Here is a 23,331-nt window from a genome sequence, read left to right on the forward strand (position 1 = left end):
TGAAGCTATTGAAGTGAAATTTGGTTTGTATTCATTTTTTATGCCCCCAAGATGACCTACGAATTTTCATATGATTTGGGGAACTATTTCATATAGCTGCTATATAGCCGATTTGACCCAACTTTTTTGTTTATGAAGCTATTGAAGTGAAATTTGGTTTGTATTCATTTTATAAGCCCCCTCAAGATGACTTACGAATTTTTATATGATTTGGGGCACTATTTCATGTAGCTGCTATATAGCCGATCTGGCCGATCGGCTATGATGATTTGGAGAAACATACTGCTCATTCATTACAATAATTATACTTTTGCTAAGCCATTTTGAATGTTTAGTTTTAAATCGCTCTAGTTTACGGATGCACTTTGGCAAATGCTTTTTTATATAATTAACAAAATCTTTCACTTGTTTTGATATCAAACGCATTTGGTCTTCATTTAAACTGATATTATTGATATTCTGTAACACATATTTCACAAGTGCATCTTCTGAGCGATTGTTGCTTCTCCAAATTTCAATAAGCGCTGCATGGACAAACACATGTTTAACTGCAAAACACGTGTTGGCACAAAATAGAACAAAAAAGGCTAGTTACTCATTAATTAACACACTTTTGTTAATAACTTGGCATTTATACCTTTTTGCAATGCTTTGCCATTCACAAGTTACACTCCACGGAACACAACTACAATTTATAGATTTTATATAAAGCTATACATAAACGAAACATTTCACAGTATTACAACAACAGACAATTATGACAAAAAGGGCACCTCGTCTAAATTTTACATACCTGCACTAACGTTTTCCATAATTACACACTTTATTTTTTTCAATTTTATCAAATCAGAAGCACTTGAACTTAGCTGATCTTTACTGCCAGTTGTACCAAAACAAAGTGACTTTCAAACAGTTGACTTTAAAAGCTCGCCAGCAAAAAAGGGTTGCCACCCATATTGATATTAAACATTTTTTTTTCTAATATGGGTATCTACATTTAGGAAATCAGTTAAATTTCAAAATATGAAACCAAAAAAAAATGACTTTATGCCAAAAAATCATGCTTTTTACCCATAGTGCAATCTCCAACCAAGGAAGGTTTTTGCCTCATTTTCTAAGTTACTATTCCCAAAAAGTTGTCATACAGATACAGTCCGAATGTAATGTAATTCAATATTAAACAAGATTTGACATATGGCCCAAGAATCAATTTTGAAGGATTAAAAGAGGTGGGAGTAAAAATATAGCCCTGATTGAATCTGGTGCCTATTCTACTTATTTTATTGATCCATAACCAAATTGCTATAAATATGTAATATTGATCTTAAGAATATAAACCCTTTGAATATATATAAAAACCTGTTGCCCTAGATTATTATACCCTCAGCCTAATGGATACAGAGGATGGTAAATCATTTAATACGGCCTCATTGATGTATTGGGTTTTGGCTCTAGCTCTGTGCATGAAATAGGTTTTAGGAGATATGGAGTCGGCCTAGTGGTATCCGACTCTGTCTGGCTAGCTTGTGCATGATAACTCCCAAAGGAAGTATTCAGTTTCGGCCAATTTTGATACATCGTAATATATTCAAATTTCGAAGTTCCCATTCGCAAATGGAGGAATTCTGTTCACTCATTCTGGTACTTCCCCCTTAAATGTCAACATTCTCAATAAAAATAAATTATCTTGTAGAAAGCAATGGGGCCACCCCACAAGGGGTAACAATTTGACCAAAATTAGTACCCGATGCATTTGGATCTTAAAAAATCGTAACATTAACATAAAATATATGGCAGGTGGAAATAGGAATGTATAAGTCCAGTCATACCTGTACCTCCCCTCCCACCAACTCCCCGCCCTTCCAATAAACTAACGTTTACAACCCACAAAACTTTCTATGGGAGTCAATACCCTAAATGAAATCTCAGCCATTGATCTACAAATGTACTCATTTCTCAGTACAAGAGTACTACAAATAATATCTTCAAATTACATTTAATGCTATTATGCTTAATGCTATGCTATGCGATAATCGACGGAACACTGACCAATTTCTCTTAGAATAAAAGTGATTTTCTTCTATCCCCCCACTTGCAGTTCATATTTAATCAAGCTACCATTGAAGCCAAAAATAAACTTTCGGCGAATAGCATTTGATTGAAAACAAAACAATTTTCAATTTCAATAGCTAGAAAATCATCGTCATCATCATTATCGTTATCGTTATAATGGAAGCGTTTGCATCCACTCAGCTACGTCCGTTCATTGAAAACTCCAGTAGATTGCAATTTGAACCAGACGCTCAATTATTATGCAAATTTTATGCAAAGTGTCAGTTCTTTTTATCCCGTTGCTCAACAACATCGACGAACACCCCTGGTGGGTGAGTGAGCAAGCGAGTGACCATGTGCTATTTGCCCAGCATAATGGAAATTTCATATCTAAGCAGCATCGTCGTAAATCATGGCCCATGAAAGATATTTTGCAACACTATGTTAATGCATAAAACAACCTCTGAACGGGCCATAGAAATGCATTTACCAGCAGCTCGACTCCACTTCTCAAATCGATGGTGCAAGAAATGAATACAGCTGGAAAAAAACAACTCAGAGTCCCGTTCCATTTGGTTGGGTAATTTGAATGAAATGCATTCGTATGCATATTCTCAAATCTCCTCCACAACCACACCTCCCATTCTGGGGCATATCTTCGTACACACATTTCCACAAGGCTGGCTAATGGTAAACATTAATCCCAACATGTTTTTCCGTATTGTATTGATTCTTCAACATACACACACAAACACACTCATACATGCTTACCCACACATATGTACACATGGAAGATGAAACGTATGGATTTGATAGAGTTCTGTCCCATTATTTATGGGGATGAAAATGTGGATGGTGCCTGTGAGGATGAGCATGAGGATGGCGACGCCAACGATGAGTGGCCAAAAGTTTTCTTAAAAATTCCAATTTCCTTTGAATTATCTTTTGGCATGCAAGCGGTCAGTTTTCCATCGACTGATTGATGACCAAACAAGTTCCGTAATTGACAGGAAATGATGAGTGTATACTGTGTTAATATATCGATAAATTTTAAATATGGTCGGAAAATTTGTTGGGGCATATACTTCAAATGGTATTTTTTCCACTGTATTTGCATGTTTCTTAAAGCCAATGGAGTAGATTTTGGGCGAAATATGATTTTGGGGAATTTTAATTCCAGAAAAGGAATTCAAGGAGATAATCAATGTTGAAACAGAAACAGTGATGATTAGTATCTGTATTGATTCCTCTATTTACTTATTAAATACTTACCACTCAAAACATGCACCCTAACACTGGCCACATCGGCATTTGATGGTGCACACGAATATTTGCCCGAATCGGCTAAATCTGCATTTTGAATTAGCAAATATGAGGTGGTCACATCACCTTTTTCGGTGATGACAGAAACGCCACCACGTGTCGAATCGTAATTTATGACCTGCAAAGAAAATAATTTTAGAAAATTGTTAGTTATTAAGTTTTTTTTAATACAATTGAGAATGTCGATATAATGAAAGTTTCCAAAAATTAACTATCATTGACTTACCTCTTCATGGTGATACCAAAATATATAAGCTGGCGGTTCAAGGCTAAATTTAACGGTACATGTTAAGTTGATGGTACTTCCTTTATCAACATGGAAATCGGGACCTCCATGGATGGTTGCTGTGGGCACTGTGAAAATGAGAAGAATTGTGATAAGATACTTCATTAAAAGAACTAGTCCTTGAAAAATCTCTTTTAAAAATTAAAATTATTGGATGTTCTTAAAAAAAAGTCTAAAATTCGCGATGATATTCTTGAGGTACTTAAGAAAAAAAAAAATAATAATAAAAAAATAAAAATATATGTATATCAATTTTTAAAAAGTATTTTGACTTGCGATTATGACTCCCTTTATTTGGATGATACCAGAGAAGTGGGCCAATATTTTTCATTTCGCATGTGACCTAATTCTGATATAAATATTGCAACTAGCCAGTTTTGGAATATATCAACTACTTCCTCACTTTATTTGATATAGTTGTATATACTTATATATATGGAACTTTTGTGGGGTAGTACGAGAAAAAGAAGAGCCATGCGTTCCTCTTTCACACTTTATCTTACACTGATACAAATTTTGCGATTTGCAGAAATTTTGCATTAACCGAAGTAAAAGGAAAAATTGAAGAAGGAGTGGATCGAAAAATTCCATATTCACATCTAACCTGGGATTAGTGAAACTTAGAGATACTCTTAGTGTTCGCATGCTATAAGGGTTATATTTCATTCAAAATCTTAACCATTTGTGAGCGAAGTACTAGAAGCACTGGTCCGCTAAATCCAATCTTCCCACAAGAACATGTGCTGATAAAAAATATTGTGAAGTTTGATGACAATCGGACTCTTTTTTCATATTTTATAGGTAATATGATTACTCACAATGTTGATCATTTGTTGGGGATGTATTGGAAGGTGTAGGCGTAGGCCGATACTGTCTATTACCTCACCTGACCTAACACTGATTTAAAATTTAGGTTTTTCAAAGTTGTAACACAGTCGGATGCTTCTTTCTTGGTCTCTGAAGTAAAGCATTTTCTGAGAAAGTGTCGACCTTTTTGAGGTATACACCAGGAGGTAGGCAACCATATTGCCCATCTCCGAACTAGATCTATGTTTAATAATAATATTACAATATGCCAATGTTTGAACCAAATCGAAAGTTATCGTGCGCGCCAATCTGTCAGACTGACAAACGAACACCGCTACATCGACTCTGTCCAAACAGAGTTAGAGTCTAAAACCGTTATATATGCGAAGCACATTTGGCCATATTTAAGAACATATACCATCTGTAAAATTATTAAAAACATCCAAATTGTAGACATCAAGGTCCCTGAGAAAAAAATTATTTAAATATTCCACGAACACGACGGTCCTTGGTGAAAATATTCTTTCACTAGTCCACGGTATGAGCATCGTATTATTTAAAAATTCATAAAAAATCCATTAAAAGTCTTTGGTAAAATATCTCACAAAAATTCTCGATTACAGTAATGGGGGTTTTGAAAAATATCGCCTGAAAATCCAAGCTTCTTTTTCAAAGAAGTATATGTATGCCTCACAACACTATGTGTTGGTGTGTTATAAGTTTAATTGGGCCGACATAGGAAACTATATATGGATCTTCCTATCTCGCCAAGCTGAGTCGATCTAGCTATGTATATCGGTCCGTCCATGTTAATATGTAATCACGAACCATGAAATTGGAAATGGAGGTGCGGTTAGGGTCAGAATAGGAACCTATTTGTTTTTGGCCAAAAACAGAAAAATTAGAGTTTAGGGCTGGGCAGAAGCCTTCTAATTGGTACGGTCATCGGACAGTATTCAGCGGGTAAAATAGGCCCTAACTTTAATATGAAAATTTCCACTAAACTGCGAATAATTTTAATCCCTGCCAAATCACATATACATTAAAAGGTCACTTCTGATATCGGATAAATAGCAAAATAGGTACAATATATATGTAAAAGAAATAGATCTTAGTTATTCCGCTTATAAGTTAAGAACCACTGCACTGATTTTCACAATTCTCATCAATTCGGAATGGTCTCTTGTCAGAAAAGGGCAATGTCTAAGAAAATCGCAAAAAAATATGACAATAAAAAAGTGAATATTATTATTATTTTTTTTAAGATTTTGTTATATTTTTTTATCGCATGTGTTTTTTTTTTTTTTCAATTTGACTTACAAATTTAAAATTGCAAATTTTCTAAAGTTTTTTCTACACCCTGCAGCACTATGTATTGAGGCCGCAATTATTGATCCTCATGAAATGGTAGGGGGTAGGGTTAGAGTTGGAATTATAGCCTACTCTTTTTGACCAGAAAAATTAAAATTGGACCAGAAAAAATAAAATTTTCCTGTCATTGCAGTCACTCTGCAGGTCATAATTAAAAACCAATCGACACGGAATTTTGTATGAGAAGAGAGTTAAGGACGGGGAAGAAGTTTAGCATATTGGATGACCATTGGATAATATTTAACTGTGAAACGGACCACAACTTTCGACTAAAATTTTTTGAATACCTAATAACACGAGGGAGTGCATAAATGTTGGGAAAATGCACCCGATCAAAAAGCTTAGAGTAACATCTGTGCAGGGCTCTATGACATCATTTCAAAAGCGGAATCTTCTAAATTCGATTTAGATATAAGGGGGCTTTCAAGATATTGTAGTGTTGTAGGGTATCATATGGTCGGCGCCGCACGACCATAGCCTTTGCCAAATAATTATGAAATATGGTGAGACTGCTTAAAACAGTAACAGTTCATAAAGAAAACATTTATGAACATATATTTTATCTGTCCAAAAGTTACAGAATTGTGATAAAAACACGATTCTGAATCGCGTTGCTACTTAAAAATCCACATTAAAACTTGTTGTATGGTGAACTGTTTTTTATATAGTCGACTACATCACTGTTCGATCAAATTAATTTTATTTGTTTTTCTTTTTGTGGTGCTTAATAAAAATTCCTCTTACTACTTCGTTTTATTTAAATTTGTATTGCGCCACCAGTCAAAAATGTTTAAAAACTGCTATATTTTTAACTTTATTACAGACAAAAATAATCTTTAAAAATATTTATTTGCGTGTATTGCCCAGAGTGATATGTTTATGAAAACATTTTTTATAAAACTATTCTTTTTCTTTCTGAATCTCAATTTTTGAAACAAACTCATGCAAGTTTTTCAATGTTTCCTCGAGGCAAGTTCACTCGTTTAGTTTAATTTGCAATTCTTTGTCAGTAAATAATAAAAAGACACACACACACTCGCATTGACACCCACTTACCCACAACATGTAGATCCACAAAATAACTACGAACGGGTTGTGTTGAAATTTGACATTCAAACATGCCGGCATCTCGTTTTTGTGTCCATTTGATCTGTAGCATCCAATCGTCGGAGCCATTGTGATGAATCGCCTGGAAACGTAAATCTGTTGTATATGTATAGGTGCCGACTGTCAAAATATGCATATCGCGATGTCGAATCCAGGAAACCTATAAAACGGAATGACCAAAAACAAACAAAATGAGTTATCCAGGTTGTATGTTCAATTAAATTATTTGTGAAAATTAAAAAAAAAAAGAAAAAATTGGTGGCCGATGGAAATTTTTGTGAAATTGCTGAACTGGAAAAATTCTCAAAATGGCCAGTTATTTTATAGAATTAAGATAGAAATCACATAACAAATATTTTCAAGTTTTTACTTTTATTTTTTTTTTTTATATGTTGGGGATATCATAAGTTTGATTGGGCCAAAAATTATGTAACACCTCGAAACATTGGTCCCCGGCAATGGAATGGATCTTCCTATCTCGCCGAGCTGTCAATGTTAATTTGTAGTCACGCTACAGGTCGCAAATGTGGCCCATTTATCACGAATTCGAAAATGTAGGTGGGGTTAGTTCTGAATAGAATCCTATTGCTTTTAGAGATGATCGCACAATATATTTATGGGTTGAAATTGACCAAATAGAGAATTTTTTTCTGATTTTGCTGTTTCTCTACCGCCCACAATTATAGACCAAACGACGAAATTTAGCATGGAATTAGGAGTTAGGGCTGGGCAGAAGCCTGCCAATTTGGATGGTCATCGAACAATATTTAGCCGGTAAATAGACCATAACTTTTGTGAAAAAATTCGAAATTTTTCACTAAACCTCCAATATTTTTTAATCCCAAAGAAGTCACAATTACATTATAAGTGCTGATTTTCATAATTCTCATAAATTCGGAATAGTCTCTTGCCAGAAAAGGATAAAATCTGACAAAATCGCGATTTTTCGATTTGACCTACAATTTTGAATTGTAAATTTTCTAAAGTTCTGTACAGGTCGCAATTATCGTACGATCCTCACGAAAGTATGAGTCAGAATTAAAGCCTATTGTTTTAGAAGATAAAGATGCACATTAAGGAGTTCAAATGGACCAAAAAGTTAATTTTTTTCTGATTTTGCAGCCTGTCTACAGGTCAAAATTAAAAACCAATCGACACGGAATTTTTCATGAGAAGAGAGCTAGGCACCGGGAAGAAGTCGCGCATTTTGGATGACCATTGGATTATATTCAGATGTGAAATTAACCACAACTTTCGTGTCAAATTGTTTTGTATACCTAAGAGCCTGACGGAGTGCTAAAATATTGGGGAAGTGGCCCCGATCAAAAACCTAAGGGTAATATCTGGGCAGGGCTCTAAGACAGTATTTCAAAAGAAATCTTTCCAAATGGATTTTGACATAAGAGGGCTTCCAAAAAACTGTAGTGTATCACATGGTCGACCTCGCACTACTATAGACTTTGCTTACTTGTTTTTTTAATACCCTCAGTCATGTGGCTGGAGAGAGTCCTAATCAAGGCCTGGTGTTAAGATGAAATATACCGATCCACTCCTTCTGGTACCTCTCCCAAAAAACGGTCGAAATGTTAAAAAATATATTTCCTGCACAGAAAAAGAAACGATAATCCGATTTTGCCCCAACTTTGCAAATCCAAATATTTGCGTCTCTACTATGTCAAGTGCGAAAATTGACAATATCGGTCCACTCTATCAAGTACCTCCCACACAATGGGTCAATGTTTTGAATAATAAAATTTCTTAGTCAAAATTTTGATTACTAATTAAGCTCATGAAACGCGAAATAAACAACCGATTCCATTTGAACTTGCCACATCTGAATATTTCTATCAACACTGGATCTGTTATAAAGCAGGTAGAGATCGGACCGTTCCTTCTGGTCCCTCCCCCACAAAAGCTCAAAGTTTTGAACAACCAAATTGTTTATAAAATTCGAGATAAGCATCAGGTTCTCCTTGTATATCACACATTCCATTATTTCTACTAACACAAAATATGTTATGAAGATGGGATATATCCCCCTCGTCCCCTCTTCCTGGTACCTCCCCCACCAAGGGTCAAAATTTTAAATATCCATGGAGCTCATAAACCGTGAAATTAAAATTAGATTCCATTCACGCTTGGCCTATCTCAATGTTTCCATCAACATAAGACCTGTTATGAAGACGGTAGAGATCGGACCATTTCTTCTGGTAGCTCTCCCCATAGGGATCAGGATTTTGAGAAACCAAACGCTTAAAGAAAGCGAAATAAGCATCCAAATCCAACAAATGCTAACACAAGATCTGTTGTGAAGATGATATACATCTGCCTCATCCACAAAGGGTTACAATTTCCAATACTTATATCTGTCATAACTTGCGAAATAAGTCGGCGATTCTTTACAACTTGCTTTATCTAAATTTTTCTCTCAGCCAGAAACTTGGCATGAATATGGGTTTTATGATGAAGTTACCAATATAGACCAAACCTGGGACGTCGCAACATTTATATCGTATTTATTTAGGTTTGATATGAAATGGACAATATTCCTTAAGACCTCCCTCCATAGAGGGTCAAGTGTCAAATGTCAAAATATATTTAAATAATCGAATATTGGCTGAGGAGAGCCTGTTGGCGGAACCGACTGATACTTTTTAACTTTTTTTTCAAATATTTTTGGAAATAAATTTCAAGCTTTAGTAGTTCTGAAAGGCAAGACAGGATTATCGAAATTTATTGATAAAAACAAACTTTTAGTTGTTTTTATTTTAGCTAATTAACGTTATTTATCAATAAGTTAGCGACGGAATTTAAGTTAAGTTTTAGTTAATTTTCACATGGAAATTTTTCGCTTGAAAGTTACCGACTTTTGTCGCTAAAGGCAAACTTGGTGAATTCCACAGCTGGAATTTTGCTAAGCTGAATAACTTAGATTTAAAAATATATATAGTTAAGGTTTTTTCTCCTGCCAATAATCATAGGCCAATTAAAGTATACAACTTTTCCACTCCAAAACAAAGAAATCGCATTATTCTCTTCTTTGTTTGTGTTGTGAAATTTTATGTTGAGGACATCTTAATTAACTTCCAGCTTGTTTCATTTTGTTTAACAAATATCAAGAACATTGTAAGTTTCAACGTAATAATTCTTATGTGTGTGTTGGTGTGCGTGCGTGTGTGTGTGCGTGGTTGTACTTAACGCCACGAACAGCGACAGCAGCCGCATATCAAGGAAGTTACTTAACAACCAGAGTTTTATTTCGAAAAGTTTGTGCAATAGAAAGAAGTTTCTCCAGGTTATGTATGTTACAATGTGAAATTGCTTCACATGCAGTAGAATGCCTGCTACGCGGCTGTCTAAGATTTTGAAAAAGAAAATTTAAAACCCATTACATACTCTTTTGTAGTCATGTTACAATTTAAAGTTTCTTTTTAAGAGAATTTCGTAAATGAAGATTTTGGTTGGAATTTTGTTGACATGCCGGGATAGAGAAATTTTGCAAAATTTTATATCTCATACATTAGAAAGGATGTTTTATGAACGTACGTCTCTCTAAAGAGAAATCCTGAAACTCGACGCGCCTGCAATTGAAGAAAACTGAGAGCTAACATTTCGTATTCAAGGAACTCAGATGTGTACACATTCTTCAATGTTACCATTTTAGCAATTATGTCCATAAAAGGAAGAACAAACGTCGGGCTGCTCCGAGTGTATGAAACTTTACACCACTATGCATACCCGAGCGAAAAAATTTACGCTTATATTGGGAATTTATGGGAAATATATTATATCAACTATGATCGTTATTGAAAGCGCATCACTATTTTAGAGCTATTCAAATTCCAAATCAAATGGAATTCAAATATGGTGACTACTGATGCAGCCAGAAATGCATTTCGAAACTATTTCGTGGGGGGTCAAACTTACAAAAAATTAAAATTTAAATGCAGAATTATTTGAAATAATCTTAAAATGAACCATTTGGTAGGAGGCCCGTGTCGCTCTCTTTATCTCAATTCGTTTCAGCTAAATTTCACGGAGATATAATTTTCTGCTGTATGAAACCTTTCATTGCTACTGATTGTGTGTTATGTCTTTGAGAAACCTTAAATTTACAATGGAAGGAAACATAAAGGGTGAAATGAAAAAAGTGCAACCAAATTCAGGCTGCTGTTACTTCTAAGCTCTCATCCGACAGCTGTTAAAATTATTCCAGCGACAGCTCATTGTTTACAAGCGTACAAAAGCATTTTGGTGAGAATTTTCCAGAAAAAAAGTTATTCGTGATGAAATGATTTCTTTTTATTTGGCTGGAAAACCAAAAGTGGCTATCGTTAGAGCACTCCAACATTTAAATGTGAATAAATCTTTTGTGTCTCGTACCATCGCTCGTTACAGTGATACTGGTAGCATAGCCCATTATCAAGGCAGAAAACAGCAACAACAGCAGAAATGGTTCGAAAAGTAAAGAAGCGACTTGATCGAAGCCCGCGTCGCAGTAGCCAGTTGAAAAATGAGCTCAGAAAGAAAATAGAGTCAAAAGAGCTAAAGATTTGCTTCGCTTGGCCGAAAGTGGTGAACTGCCGAATTTGGTTTTCTCCGATGAGAAAAAATTCGTTGTCTAGCATTCTGTAAACAAACAAAATTATCGCGTTTTCTTGCCAAAGAGGTCAGCTGAAAATGTGCAGCTTCGGTTGGCCAACAGAACTCAAGCACTGGTCATGGTAATGTTGTGGGCCGCCAAAAAGCCGATGGTCGCACCCCGCTCGTATTAATCGACCGTGTCATCGCGAAAATATTCTGTAGGGTGTATTAAAGCTTTGGGCACGCAAACATTTTAGCCGCAGTTCTTGGACATTCCCAACAGGACTCAGCACCATCGCACTCAGCACGCGCCACCCAAAAATGGTTACAAAATTAGATTCCTCGCTTTATTTCCAGTTCACAATGGCCACCAAAATCTCCGGATTCCAGTCCGTTGGACTATTGTGTGTGGAGTATTTTGGAAAGCAATGTTGGCACCAAAAAATGCCAGTGTCGATCACCTCAACCAAGCGCTTCGACGGGAATGAGCAACATTTATTGGCACTTTGAAGGGCATAGTTCGTGACAAAGGGGACCAATTCGAACGAATCTAAACTTATTCTAAAATTTGATGCTTTTTCCGAAATTTTTTGGTTTCATTCAAAAAAATTTAAAAAAAAAAAACTAAAAATCATGTCATTTGACTTTGTTGCAGTTTTTTTTTTTTCATCTCACCCTGTTTATACTTTATTGGGTCTAAAATTATTATTTCAGTGAGTTACAAACGGAGTGACGAAATTTATATACCCTCCATGTTTTCTTCAATTCAATTTCAATTGAAGCGGGCTCGTCTGTATAGACATATGCTTTAACATTGATATAGACATAGAAACGTATTAAATTGCACGATCTAGGTGGTCAAATGAGCGGTCCCAAATGTGAAATAAAATGTTCACCGAACTCGCTTCTCAATAAGTCCGTTGCTGTATTTTGGGCAAAAAAAAGTTGGTAACGCTCAGCATTCTGAGTTATGAAATGTTCGCAGCATCTTTAAAGACGTACGGTCCATATATGCCACCTGTCCAAAAACCATACCAAATTGTGAAATTTTAGCTTTTTCAATGCTTCTGTCAGATCTTCGCTCCAAAATTGACTATATTTGATAGTAATTTCAGGAGTTTGGCATTATATTTCCCACCGAATATGTATCACAAAGCAATATAAAACATACTCACAAAGAACTGGTAATGTAGGTCCGTTAAAAATATACCATTTTTCAATGAAATTTTAAGAAAGTTAGGGTTTTGATTTCATTATTTGTGCCAGAATTATGGCGATGCTATTTTTAATTACAAGAAGATGTTGCGATTAGTTGGTTTTATTTTCCGAAAATCCTCATAGATCTGGACCCAATATCTTCCAAAAGACTGCGATCCCTAAAAGTTACACAAATAAAGCATTGGTTTTTAATGAAATAGATATAGCACTGCAACGTTGCATTTGCTCTATATTAAAGTCATTTGCCGTGATTCCTGTAAGTTTTTTGCTATATCTCCAATAACTGACTTAACACGTCAATGTAAAGAGGTCAGCAGTGACCTTTACGATTTCACTTTTAGCTTTGAAAGCTTTCTGCATTTAAAGTATTCAACAAATATTTTTTGTTTTTTTACAGAAAATTTGTGGTTCATTTCATCCGCTAAATATGATCTGATGACCATCCAAAATGATTTCTATACTATCCAAAAGTCTAACGACCTGTAGAGCAACTGAAAAATCAGCAAAGAATTTTTTATCCATTTCAACCCCTACAGAAAATGTGATGGTGAACATCTCCGAAAAAATGGGTTTCTATTATAATCTTAACCCTAACTATGTTTGGGAAGGTCAGTCCATAATTGCGACCTATAGAATAATTGCAGATTAATATGAATAGACGGACAGATGGACACACATACATAGACATTCTAATCTCGTCGAAATCCGAACATCGGTATATAACATTGTAAGTCTACACCAATATATCGAGGTGTTACAAACTTTTTGACCCAGTCAAACATATAATAATCTCAATACATTGTTTTGTAGAGTATAATAATGAGTAAGCTAGACTTTTTTTTGAAAATAAAAAAAATTATGACGATTTTCTAGACTATTAAACAGCCCTGTCAACACAAAATTAGACCCAGATCAAGATAAAGAAAGTGTTCCGCATGGTTGTCACCATTATTTTAAAGAATCTTAAAATCTAAGTTTTGAGATGCTTTTACTCACCGTTTTATTTCCCAAATTCCGTACCCGACAACTGAGATATGCCGATTTTCCCATTAGTGCCGTTACATTACGCGGTGTGGTGGGATCAAAATAGGGATCAATCCAAGGCGGCGGTGTGTAGGATGGTGTTGTTGATTTTGCCAATGATTCCTCGTAGATTTTGAATGCATTGAAGGGCTCTGTGACTTCGCTTATTGTTACATCTGCAAAGATTTATAAAAATAAAAAATATTAATAACAAACTCAACAACCATCATTAATCGAAGAAATAAGTATCCTTTCGTTATTATTATATTTATGTCTACGTTTTGTTATGCCCTTTTTCGCCCAAAATTTCATTTTCCACTTAAGCTTGTCTATGCTTAATATTCTGTATAAAATTGACTTCATCTCCCGTTTTATTTTCTTGTCATTGAGCTAATGTTTTCATCACCGCATACATTGCATGTGTATTGGAAAAGATTGTGGATTTTTAATGTATGTTATTCTTTGGATGTTTGCACAGCTGTCGAGGATGACGATGGCGACGTCGATAGGGTCTTACATTGTTAAAAATGTATCTATCTCCCTCTCCCTATTGATGTCAGTGGTCTGTCAATGTTATTGTGATTAATTGTATTTTAAATCTATAGAGACACATTGTCGTATGTCATCTGTTCAATTGTGTGTTCTGTGTGAAAATATTCTGGGAACTCGAATGAGTCGCAAAAGAATATGTTAATTTTTGGGGTGGGTGGAGATATTTTTAGATGCAAGTTAACAAGTATTTGACGGGCATTTTTGGTGGTAAGCAACAAAAATGCTGACTTTTTTTGCAGGATTCTAGATCACAAAATATCAGTTGGCAGTGAAATGGTGATAAAAAAATTAACAAAACCATTAGGGTTAGAAAACCCAAAACGCTGGCTTAAGTCACCGCCCAGTTTTTCGTAGGAGAACAAAGGAGCATGGGAAGAACAAGTATAATTTACTGGCCAAAAATTATCTATATCAACCTAAAACTCCTTTATTTTTGTACGAGAAAGCCAGGCGATGAATTAAATCGGTAAAAAAGCTTTCAATGCACCTGCACCTTTAGAACCATAACCGTGGATGGATATGCAAGAATAATTAGCTGTTTTGGCTACTAGATTTTTAATAGTGAATATTTCATATTATCCCAATAGGCTTACAAATGTAAATATCTTAGAATATCCAAATACACTTACACACATAATCGTGGAATAAACAAAAACACATTTTACTCAGTAAAGCTAAAAATATAGGACACGCAAATTAACTCAAATATGAAGGGCAATTCTCCCTCTTCCACGTTATTTGAATTTTTCGAATAAAGATCCCTTTGGAATCCTGGCATTTTGGGTATATAATGTCTTTGGTAATATTACTGGCAATAATACGAGGATTTCTTATGTCAAATTTTAACTCTCAAGCAATCACCAGACGTGTCACTTTTGGTCTTTTTTGTCAGTAACAATCTCCGGTCAAACGTGATTATAGAAAATCAAAATATCAAAAAAAAAAAAAAATATTAATTATAAAATTCTACTGTAGATCCCAAAATACGATGACGGACTAAATCGTAACTAAGCGCCAGGAATTCGTGTGAATTTATGCAAAACTCTCCCATAATCTTATTTAAAATGATTCGAGAGTTTTGTTTAAATAATCGATTTTTTTGAGGCTATTTTTTATAGAACCCCATATAAAGTCAAAAATGGACAATTATGGGAGGTCATTAAATACCAATATCAAATTATACCAAATTGTAGTCTACATCCTAACCTATTTCAAAATGCTTCAATATATAGCAAGTGCCTCTACTTCGTCAGCCAAAATCCATTCTGAAATTTTTGGCCAGTTCGTTTTAGGCCTTTTCACTGCTCCAAAAGCTCAATTCAATTCAGTGAGATGTTTAACTTTTACACCAAAAAATCTTCAAATTCTTTCATTTTAAAGTTTACCGTGAAGAAAATTAGTAAAGATATTGAAGACAATGCACCCGAATTAAATTTTTCTTCTTAGTACTTCTAGTACATACTACTCCGAATTTCCGAAAACCAGCTTTATCTCACAACTACCCACCAACACAAAGTATATATATTCGATGTCCATCCGTCTGTGGAAATCACTCTAGCTTCCGAACGAAGTAAAGTAGGTTGATAAAATTTTACTCAAATGTATATTATATCTGCAGGACTTTTGGTATTGAAAATGGCCCATGTAGGTCAACTTTTTAGTATAACCCCATGTAGCAGTACCTCCTGATATTCGGTATTTTGATGATTTTAGCGACATTTTTCACCAGAATTGTTCCAAATTTGGTACCTTAAGTTTGTAATGGATACTACAGCTTATGACAGAAAATTGTCTGTGCAGGTCCACGACTTTGTATAGGCCTCATATAACGATACCTCCTGATATTCGGTATTTTGATGATTTTAGCGACATTATTCACCGGAATTGTTGCAAATTTATTTTATATTTAAAGTTCGTAATGGATAATAGAGCCTATGACAGAAAGTTGTCTGTGCAGGCCCACGTCTTCGTATAGCCACCTTATAATGGTACCTCCTTACATTCAGTATTTTGATGATTTTAGTTACATCATTCCACGAATATTGTTCAAGTTTCGCATTTGAATATTGTAATGACTTATGACAAAACTTGGCTTTGCAGGTCCACGTCATCGTACACACCCTAATATAACGGGTACATTCGGTAATTTAACAGAATTTTTAACGGATTTTGTTTATTTATTTTTATACCCTACAACACTATGTGTTGGGGGTATTATAAGTTTGATTGGGCCAAAAATTATGTAACACCACGAAATATTGATTTCCCATATAGGAAAGTATATATGGATCTTCCTAGCTCGCCGAGCTGAGTCGATCTAGCTATGTATGTCCGTCCGTCCGTCTGTCCGTCTGTCCATGTTAATTTGTAATCACTCTACAGGTCGCAATTATGGTCCGATCTTCACGAAATTTAAAATGGAGGTGGGGTTAGGGTCAGAATAGAAGCCTATTTCTTTTGGAGATGATCGCCAAATGTTTAGGGGTTGAAATGGACCAATTACTGAAAAAATATCGGATTTTGCAGTAGCTATACAGGTCGCAATTATAGACCAATCGACGCGGAATTTCGTATGTAGCTAGAGTTTAGGGCGGGGAAGAAGCCTACCAATTACGGTGGTCATCGGATAATATTTAGCGGGTAAAATAGACCATATCTTTTGTGTTAAAAAAAAATCAACATTTTTCATCAAACCGCGAATTTTTTAAATCCCGGCGAAATCACTAAGCCATGACAAGGTTACTTCTGACCTTTACATTGATGTTAACATCCAACAAATCGGATATCTAGCAAAATATGTGCTATATATATGTCTATCAAAGAAGATATGCTTGAAAGATCTGTTATATGTCGAGAACGGCTGAACTGATTTCGACAGTTCTCATTAATTCAGAATGGCCTCTTGGCAGGAAACAAAAAACGTCTAAAAAATCGCATAAAAATATCTCTCTAAAGATGAAAATATTGATTTTGTAAATTTTCTCATATTTTTTCAATTTTGTCATATTTTTTGCATATTTTCATTTTGAATTAAACATTTGGTAATATTTCTACAGCTAACAAAACTAAGTAGTTAGGATATCAGGATATCATATACAGATCGCATTTATGGCCCGATCCTTACGAAATTTTGCATGGGGATAAGATGAGGGTCAGAATAAAAGCCTACTCTTTTTGGAGATAATCGCCATATATTTAGGGGTTGAAATGGACAAAAAAACTGAAAAATTGTCAGGAAGTCGTAAATATCGCCCGATCCTCACGCGAATTTGAATGGAGGTTACCGGACATTGCAAAAGCCAAATAGTTTTGGATGGCCATCCAAAAATATTCAATGTGTGAAATAGTTTGCCAAATTTTCTACACAAAATACGAAAATATCCATTCCAGTGACTTTTTGGAGAATTCACAAATACAGGAAAGACGCAATTCTTACTATTTCGTTAAGGCTGATTTCGTTGAAGAATATAGTCAAATGTCTGTATCTCATATAGATGCGTTTTAGTCAAAAACCAATAATGAATGTTAATCTTTTTGCCACTTCTGAGAGATTATAGGTCTTTGGGAAATATTGGTTCCAGATCTAGGAAGTCCATTTACGTGCAACATCTACCAATAAATTGGAAATTAGCAAATTCGTTTAAGTTTCTATTATTCGAAAATTAGAGAACGAAACATGATGGTTTTCTTTTATTATTTGTCACAACATCTTGTGGAATTCTTTCGTGTATCTCGCCTATATAAACTGTATGGTTTATTATAGTGTTGTAGGGTATTCAACGGTCGGCCCGCTCGACTGTAGCCTTTGCTTACTTGTTTTGTTTTTTTTTTTTTTTTTTTTTGTTTTTTTTTTTTTTTTTTTTGAAAATTGCCAAATTCGTTCCAAATGGTGGAGGATATTCAAACTTCGGCCCGACCGAACTTACAGCTTTTGTATTTGTTTTTGTTATTATCAATATCGCTGTTTCTGGTACTTCCCCGAAAAAGGTCGAAATTAAAAAGAAATACTGCAAAGAAAGAAATAGAATAATCCGTGTTTGCTTCAATTTTGCAAATTCTAATACGTCCGTCAGTGCTTCGTCAGGTGCGAAATTGTACAATATCGGTCCACTCCATCAAGTACCTCCCTCCAAATGGTTAACATTGTGAATAATTATAACTCTTATAAAATGTGATGAGAGGATCTGATTATGTCCAAATTACATTCATCACAATTTATATAATAACCTAAGGTCTGGTGTGAAGATGTGATACATCGCTCATCTATTTCTGGTACATCCCTCCAATAGGTCAAAATTTGGAATGTCCATGCAGCTCATAAAACGCCATTCAGACTTGGTACATCTTAATATTTCCATCAAGATCTGTAATAAATATGGGAGAGATCGGACCATTTCTTCTGGTACCTCCCCCACATAGGGTTCCGGATTTTGAAAAACAAAACGCTCAAGAGAGCGAAATAAGCATCCAACTCTCTTCAAATTTCACACATACAAACATTACATACATTCGTTCTAACACAAAATATGTTGTGAAGATGATATATATCTGCCAACCCCAAGTCAGCGATTCTTTACAACTTGCTATATCTAAATGTGTCTCTCAATCAGAAACCTAAGATGAATATGAAATTTATGATTTCGCATAAAATCGGATAAAAATGTTCGGTTTTCTTGTAATTTTGCCCGTACTAATATTTTTATCTGTATTAGATGAAGTATGAAAATGGAATACTTCGGTCGACTATATCTGGTACCTTACGCACATTTTAATTTTTTTAAAAATTATCACATATTTCATATAAATTGAAGGAAGTGACCAATATAGTCTAACCATGGCATGTCCCAATCTTTATATCATATTTATGCAGGACCGATATGAAATGGACAATATTAGCCCATTACTTCGGAAAGTACACCATAGAGGCTCAACAATTTGAATAATCATAACAGAAGTCAAAATATATTTAAATAATCGAGCATTGGCTGAGGGTGTACATTTGTCGGCAAAACTTTACTTTATATCTTGTTTTTTGTGTAATTACTCTATATACTGAAATTCGGAAAAATATTTGAAAATTTCGATATTCGAGGTCAAACGGAATTTTTATTTTTCCATATAAAAGTGATGGTAAAATTCATCCACTTAATATCATCCGATGACTACGCAAAATTGTATGCTTCTCGGAATAATACATAATAGGGTAAGTGCACTTTTAGGATTTTCGATTTTTCAATCTTTCAACATTCTGAGTGAAATCTTTAAATTACAGAAAAATAAAGTTGTTCAGGTTCCAAATTTTGTTTACTTTTCGAAATAACAAACAAAAACTGAATTTGTTTTTATTAAATTGGCAAAATTTGCAATTTTACTAAAATAGTAGTTTTTTTGTCAGTAGTCGGCACCATTTTCCAATGCTCGACATATCTATTTACCAGCAGTCGGCATATTATATTTCAGTAAAAAAAAAATATTATTTTGCAATTTTTTTATTTCAAATAGTATAAAACAATGCAACATTACTAAATTACAGTTTAATCCAGAATTTGAAATTGATTTCGTTAGAAAATATAGGTAGAATGTATGGATTTTTTTCTGTAATGTATGGATTTTCATTTAAAATAAAAATGAGATTAAAAAAAGAAAAAAGTAGCTTTCTTATATTTGGAATTTGTGAATTGATCTTTTTCCTTAAGATAGCCAACATTTTTTTTTTTTTTTTTTTCAAAAATGCCACCGCTCTCTAAAACGTCAAATAGCTGATTTAAAAAGCCTACTTAATTTAGAAAAGTTGGTCAAAAAGCACAAATAAAAGCAACTGCCGACTCAAAACTATTTTTTTATTTGAGTAGTTTTTGGATTATTTTTTAATAATTTTCTCAAGTTTTAGTGAAATTGGTCAAAAATGATATTTTTCTAGTAATCGGCCGACTACTGGAAAATCTCTTTTTTTCTGTTTCTAATGTCGGCATTAATTAATATAAATGTTTATTATAAAATATAAATGTTTATTATAAAATATTGCTGATTCCAGAAGTATTAAATTTAATTTACTCAAATCGATTATTAAGTTGACGCCATTACTAATTTTTTTTTCTTTACAAACTAGCACTATCGTACGCGTTGGAAGACACTCACTGACGAAACCCGTTATTCTTTCGTAATAAATGATCGGAGCTCATTGTTTTTTTACAGAAAGAGAGCAGAGAACACTGTTGACGTTTTTTTTGCAATTATTTCATTATTTGGTCAATTCTATTCTTAGTTATTAAAGTTTAAATTTCAAAACTGCTGACTACTAGGACATGCCGAACTTAGGCGCACTTACCCTACCTCTAGAATCTATTTTTTGAGGAGTTGCAAACTCTATAAAAAATTGTTGTCTTCAGATAAACACCATGCTCACACCTTCAAATATTTCAATAAAACATTTTGGATTTTTAGTTTTAATTGTGTTAAAAAAATCGAATCATTTTAAAACTGAGATGTCAAAAAATTGGGTTTTGTCCAGTAAAATCGACTCTTTAATAACTGTGGGCTTATTTCAACCGCGTGGCCAAAGTTTGACGAAAATTTGGTACACTTTTTCCCAGATTTGATGTAATGTTGTGTTGTGCGTGTGCTTAGACCTAGGATTTCGACTAGCCTGAGGATATAGACATATTTTATTATTTATTTGTACTACTTACCACTCATTATGATTACCAACAGGAGACAAGTCTCGCCGATATTCCGTACTAGGCCCTGTGTTTTAGGCATGATTTGATAGTTCGTCGGAACACAAGCGTTCCGAGTTATGTTTAGAGTTATTGCTTAAAATATTTTTTTTTTGCTATTGACTCATTGGTGATTGCGGTTCAATCCAATTGTACTTGTGAATTTATGTAATTCTGCCATATTAAGGATGGAAATCTGAAAAGATATAAAAATGAAAGTTTATTTCATATAATAGAAGAGAACATAGAATTTGCTTAACATAACTGGTTTTAACTGTATAGCTTACATATTAAATTAAAAGACTTGTCAAAGTCACATTTATTTTATCAAATTTTGACAGAGATCAAGCCATGATTATATTTTACATCCTTTCTACCATGGATCTTAAAACCAATCTCCAACAAATCTGCTACATATAAACTGTATCAGCATTACTTATATTTCTTGTGGGCCATGTGCATACTTTTTGGAAATTTTCCATTTTTGGTGGGAGTAAGCTTCGTATTCCATTCCAAATAACAACAAAACCACCAAACCAAGAAACAGAAACAGTTACAACATAATTTTCGTCGTAATGTATTTTCGATTACAAATTTATATTGGCAGATATGCAAAAATAAATATTAGGAAAGCTGTTGAAGCATAACAAATTACATTTTCCTTTCTGTTTTCTTTCCATTTGCATGTAGCCGAGCCAAGTCGTACATGGCGCGCTATGACGTTTGTTAAGAGTGTCTGACAAGAGCGCAACAAGACTATCATCAAAAGAAATATTCAAAATATTTTTTAAATGGATAGAAGATATTCCCAAGGGTGTCATGCTTGGCGGGCAGAGGGGGGAGGCAATACTTTTGAATTATGTACGAAAAAATACAAGAGAATACATTTTTACAGAACGAATGAAGAAACATAACCGACTGACAAGGCAAGTCAAGGCAAATGCATAAAACGAAAATTGTTCTCGAATAGCAAGTGTATTCTCAGGATTATACATTGGCACGAAAAGGAGAAAAGGAATGAAGTGCCAAAAATTTATTCATACATACATACTGTACACACATACATTGGTGTTTTTTCTGTTTTACACAATTGCGTGAAGCTGAGAAAAGTTCATAAGAACTCGTTAGAGGGTAAATTTTGCAACTAATTACTTTTTTCCTTTTTGGTTAAAACAGTGAGGGAAGGAGTGGGGAAAAATAAATGCAAATTGGATATTTTGGTTGCACTCCAATTTATTCACATGAAATGATTACGACTGAGGCATAAGGATTTTTCTTTCGTAATGGATTAAATTTAATTGGAAATTGTTAAGGTGAGTTTCACCAATAAGGATTTAAAATTTCATATTTTTATAATTTTTATACCCTACACCACATAGTGGTAAGGGTATTATGTCTTTGTGCATTTGTTTGTAACATGGAGAAAGAAGCGAAATAGACCCATAGTTATTTTTGAGGATCTCCATAGAATCACTTTGAGTTAATTTATGCATGTCCGTCCGTTCGTCCATGTATTCTTGTGCACAAAAGGCAGGTCGCATTTATTATCCGATTGAGATGAAATATTTGTTTGATCCAAGGACGAACCCTATTGAAATTGGTGAGAATCGGATCAAATTTAGATATAGCTCCCATATATATCTTCATCCGATTTCGGGTTAAATGTCCACCAAATATTCACTATCAGTCCAAATTACCTGTATTTTTGCACACCCAACCGAGTTCGGCCTAGAAGCAAGTATATCAAATTTGGAGAAAATCGGTTCAGATATAGCTATAGCTCCCATATATATCTTTCATCCGATTTGATCTTTAAGTCTCTCACATTCCTACTATGCACTCCACAACCGTGATATTTGGTACCAGGTATTAGATGGAGCACAGAAATAGCTGTTTTAAATTTTATCGAAATCGGTTCAGATTTGGATATAGCTCCCATATATATCTTCATCCGATTTCGGGTTAATTGACCACCAAATGGCCAATATCAGCCCAAATGGCCCGAATTTTGGCACATGTGACCGAGATTAGCCTTAAAGCAAATACAACAAATTTGGAGAAAATCGGTTCAGAAACAGCTATAGCTCCCATATATATCTTCATCCGATTTCGGGTTAAATGTGCACCAAATGTCCACTATCAGTCCAAATTACCTGAATTTTGGCACACTCAACCGAGTTCGGCCTAGAAGCAAGTATATCAAATTTGGAGAAAATCGGTTCAGATATAGCTATTGCTCCCATATATATCTTTCATCGGATTTGGTGTTTAAGCCTCTCACATTCGTAATAC

General features: G+C 34.3%; 1 protein-coding gene across 2 annotated transcripts in view; it reads right to left on the bottom strand.

Moving 5' to 3' along the window:
- LOC101893076 (uncharacterized) overlaps positions 1-23,331 on the bottom strand; it is a 91,939-nt gene that overhangs the window by 12,510 nt on the left and 56,098 nt on the right. For both annotated transcript variants that reach the window (XM_005181417.4, XM_011293349.3), the window contains exons 2-6: positions 21,013-21,235; positions 13,745-13,947; positions 6,896-7,106; positions 3,602-3,729; positions 3,325-3,493 (exon numbers count right to left, since the gene is read on the bottom strand). In XM_005181417.4, the coding sequence (XP_005181474.2) occupies positions 3,325-3,493; positions 3,602-3,729; positions 6,896-7,106; positions 13,745-13,947; positions 21,013-21,082 (781 nt within the window). In that variant the 5' untranslated portion in view covers positions 21,083-21,235. The remainder of the gene's footprint in view (positions 1-3,324; positions 3,494-3,601; positions 3,730-6,895; positions 7,107-13,744; positions 13,948-21,012; positions 21,236-23,331) is intronic.

The sequence above is a fragment of the Musca domestica genome, unplaced genomic scaffold (assembly GCF_030504385.1).
Source record: "Musca domestica strain aabys unplaced genomic scaffold, Musca_domestica.polishedcontigs.V.1.1 45, whole genome shotgun sequence".
NCBI lineage: Eukaryota > Metazoa > Arthropoda > Insecta > Diptera > Muscidae > Musca > Musca domestica.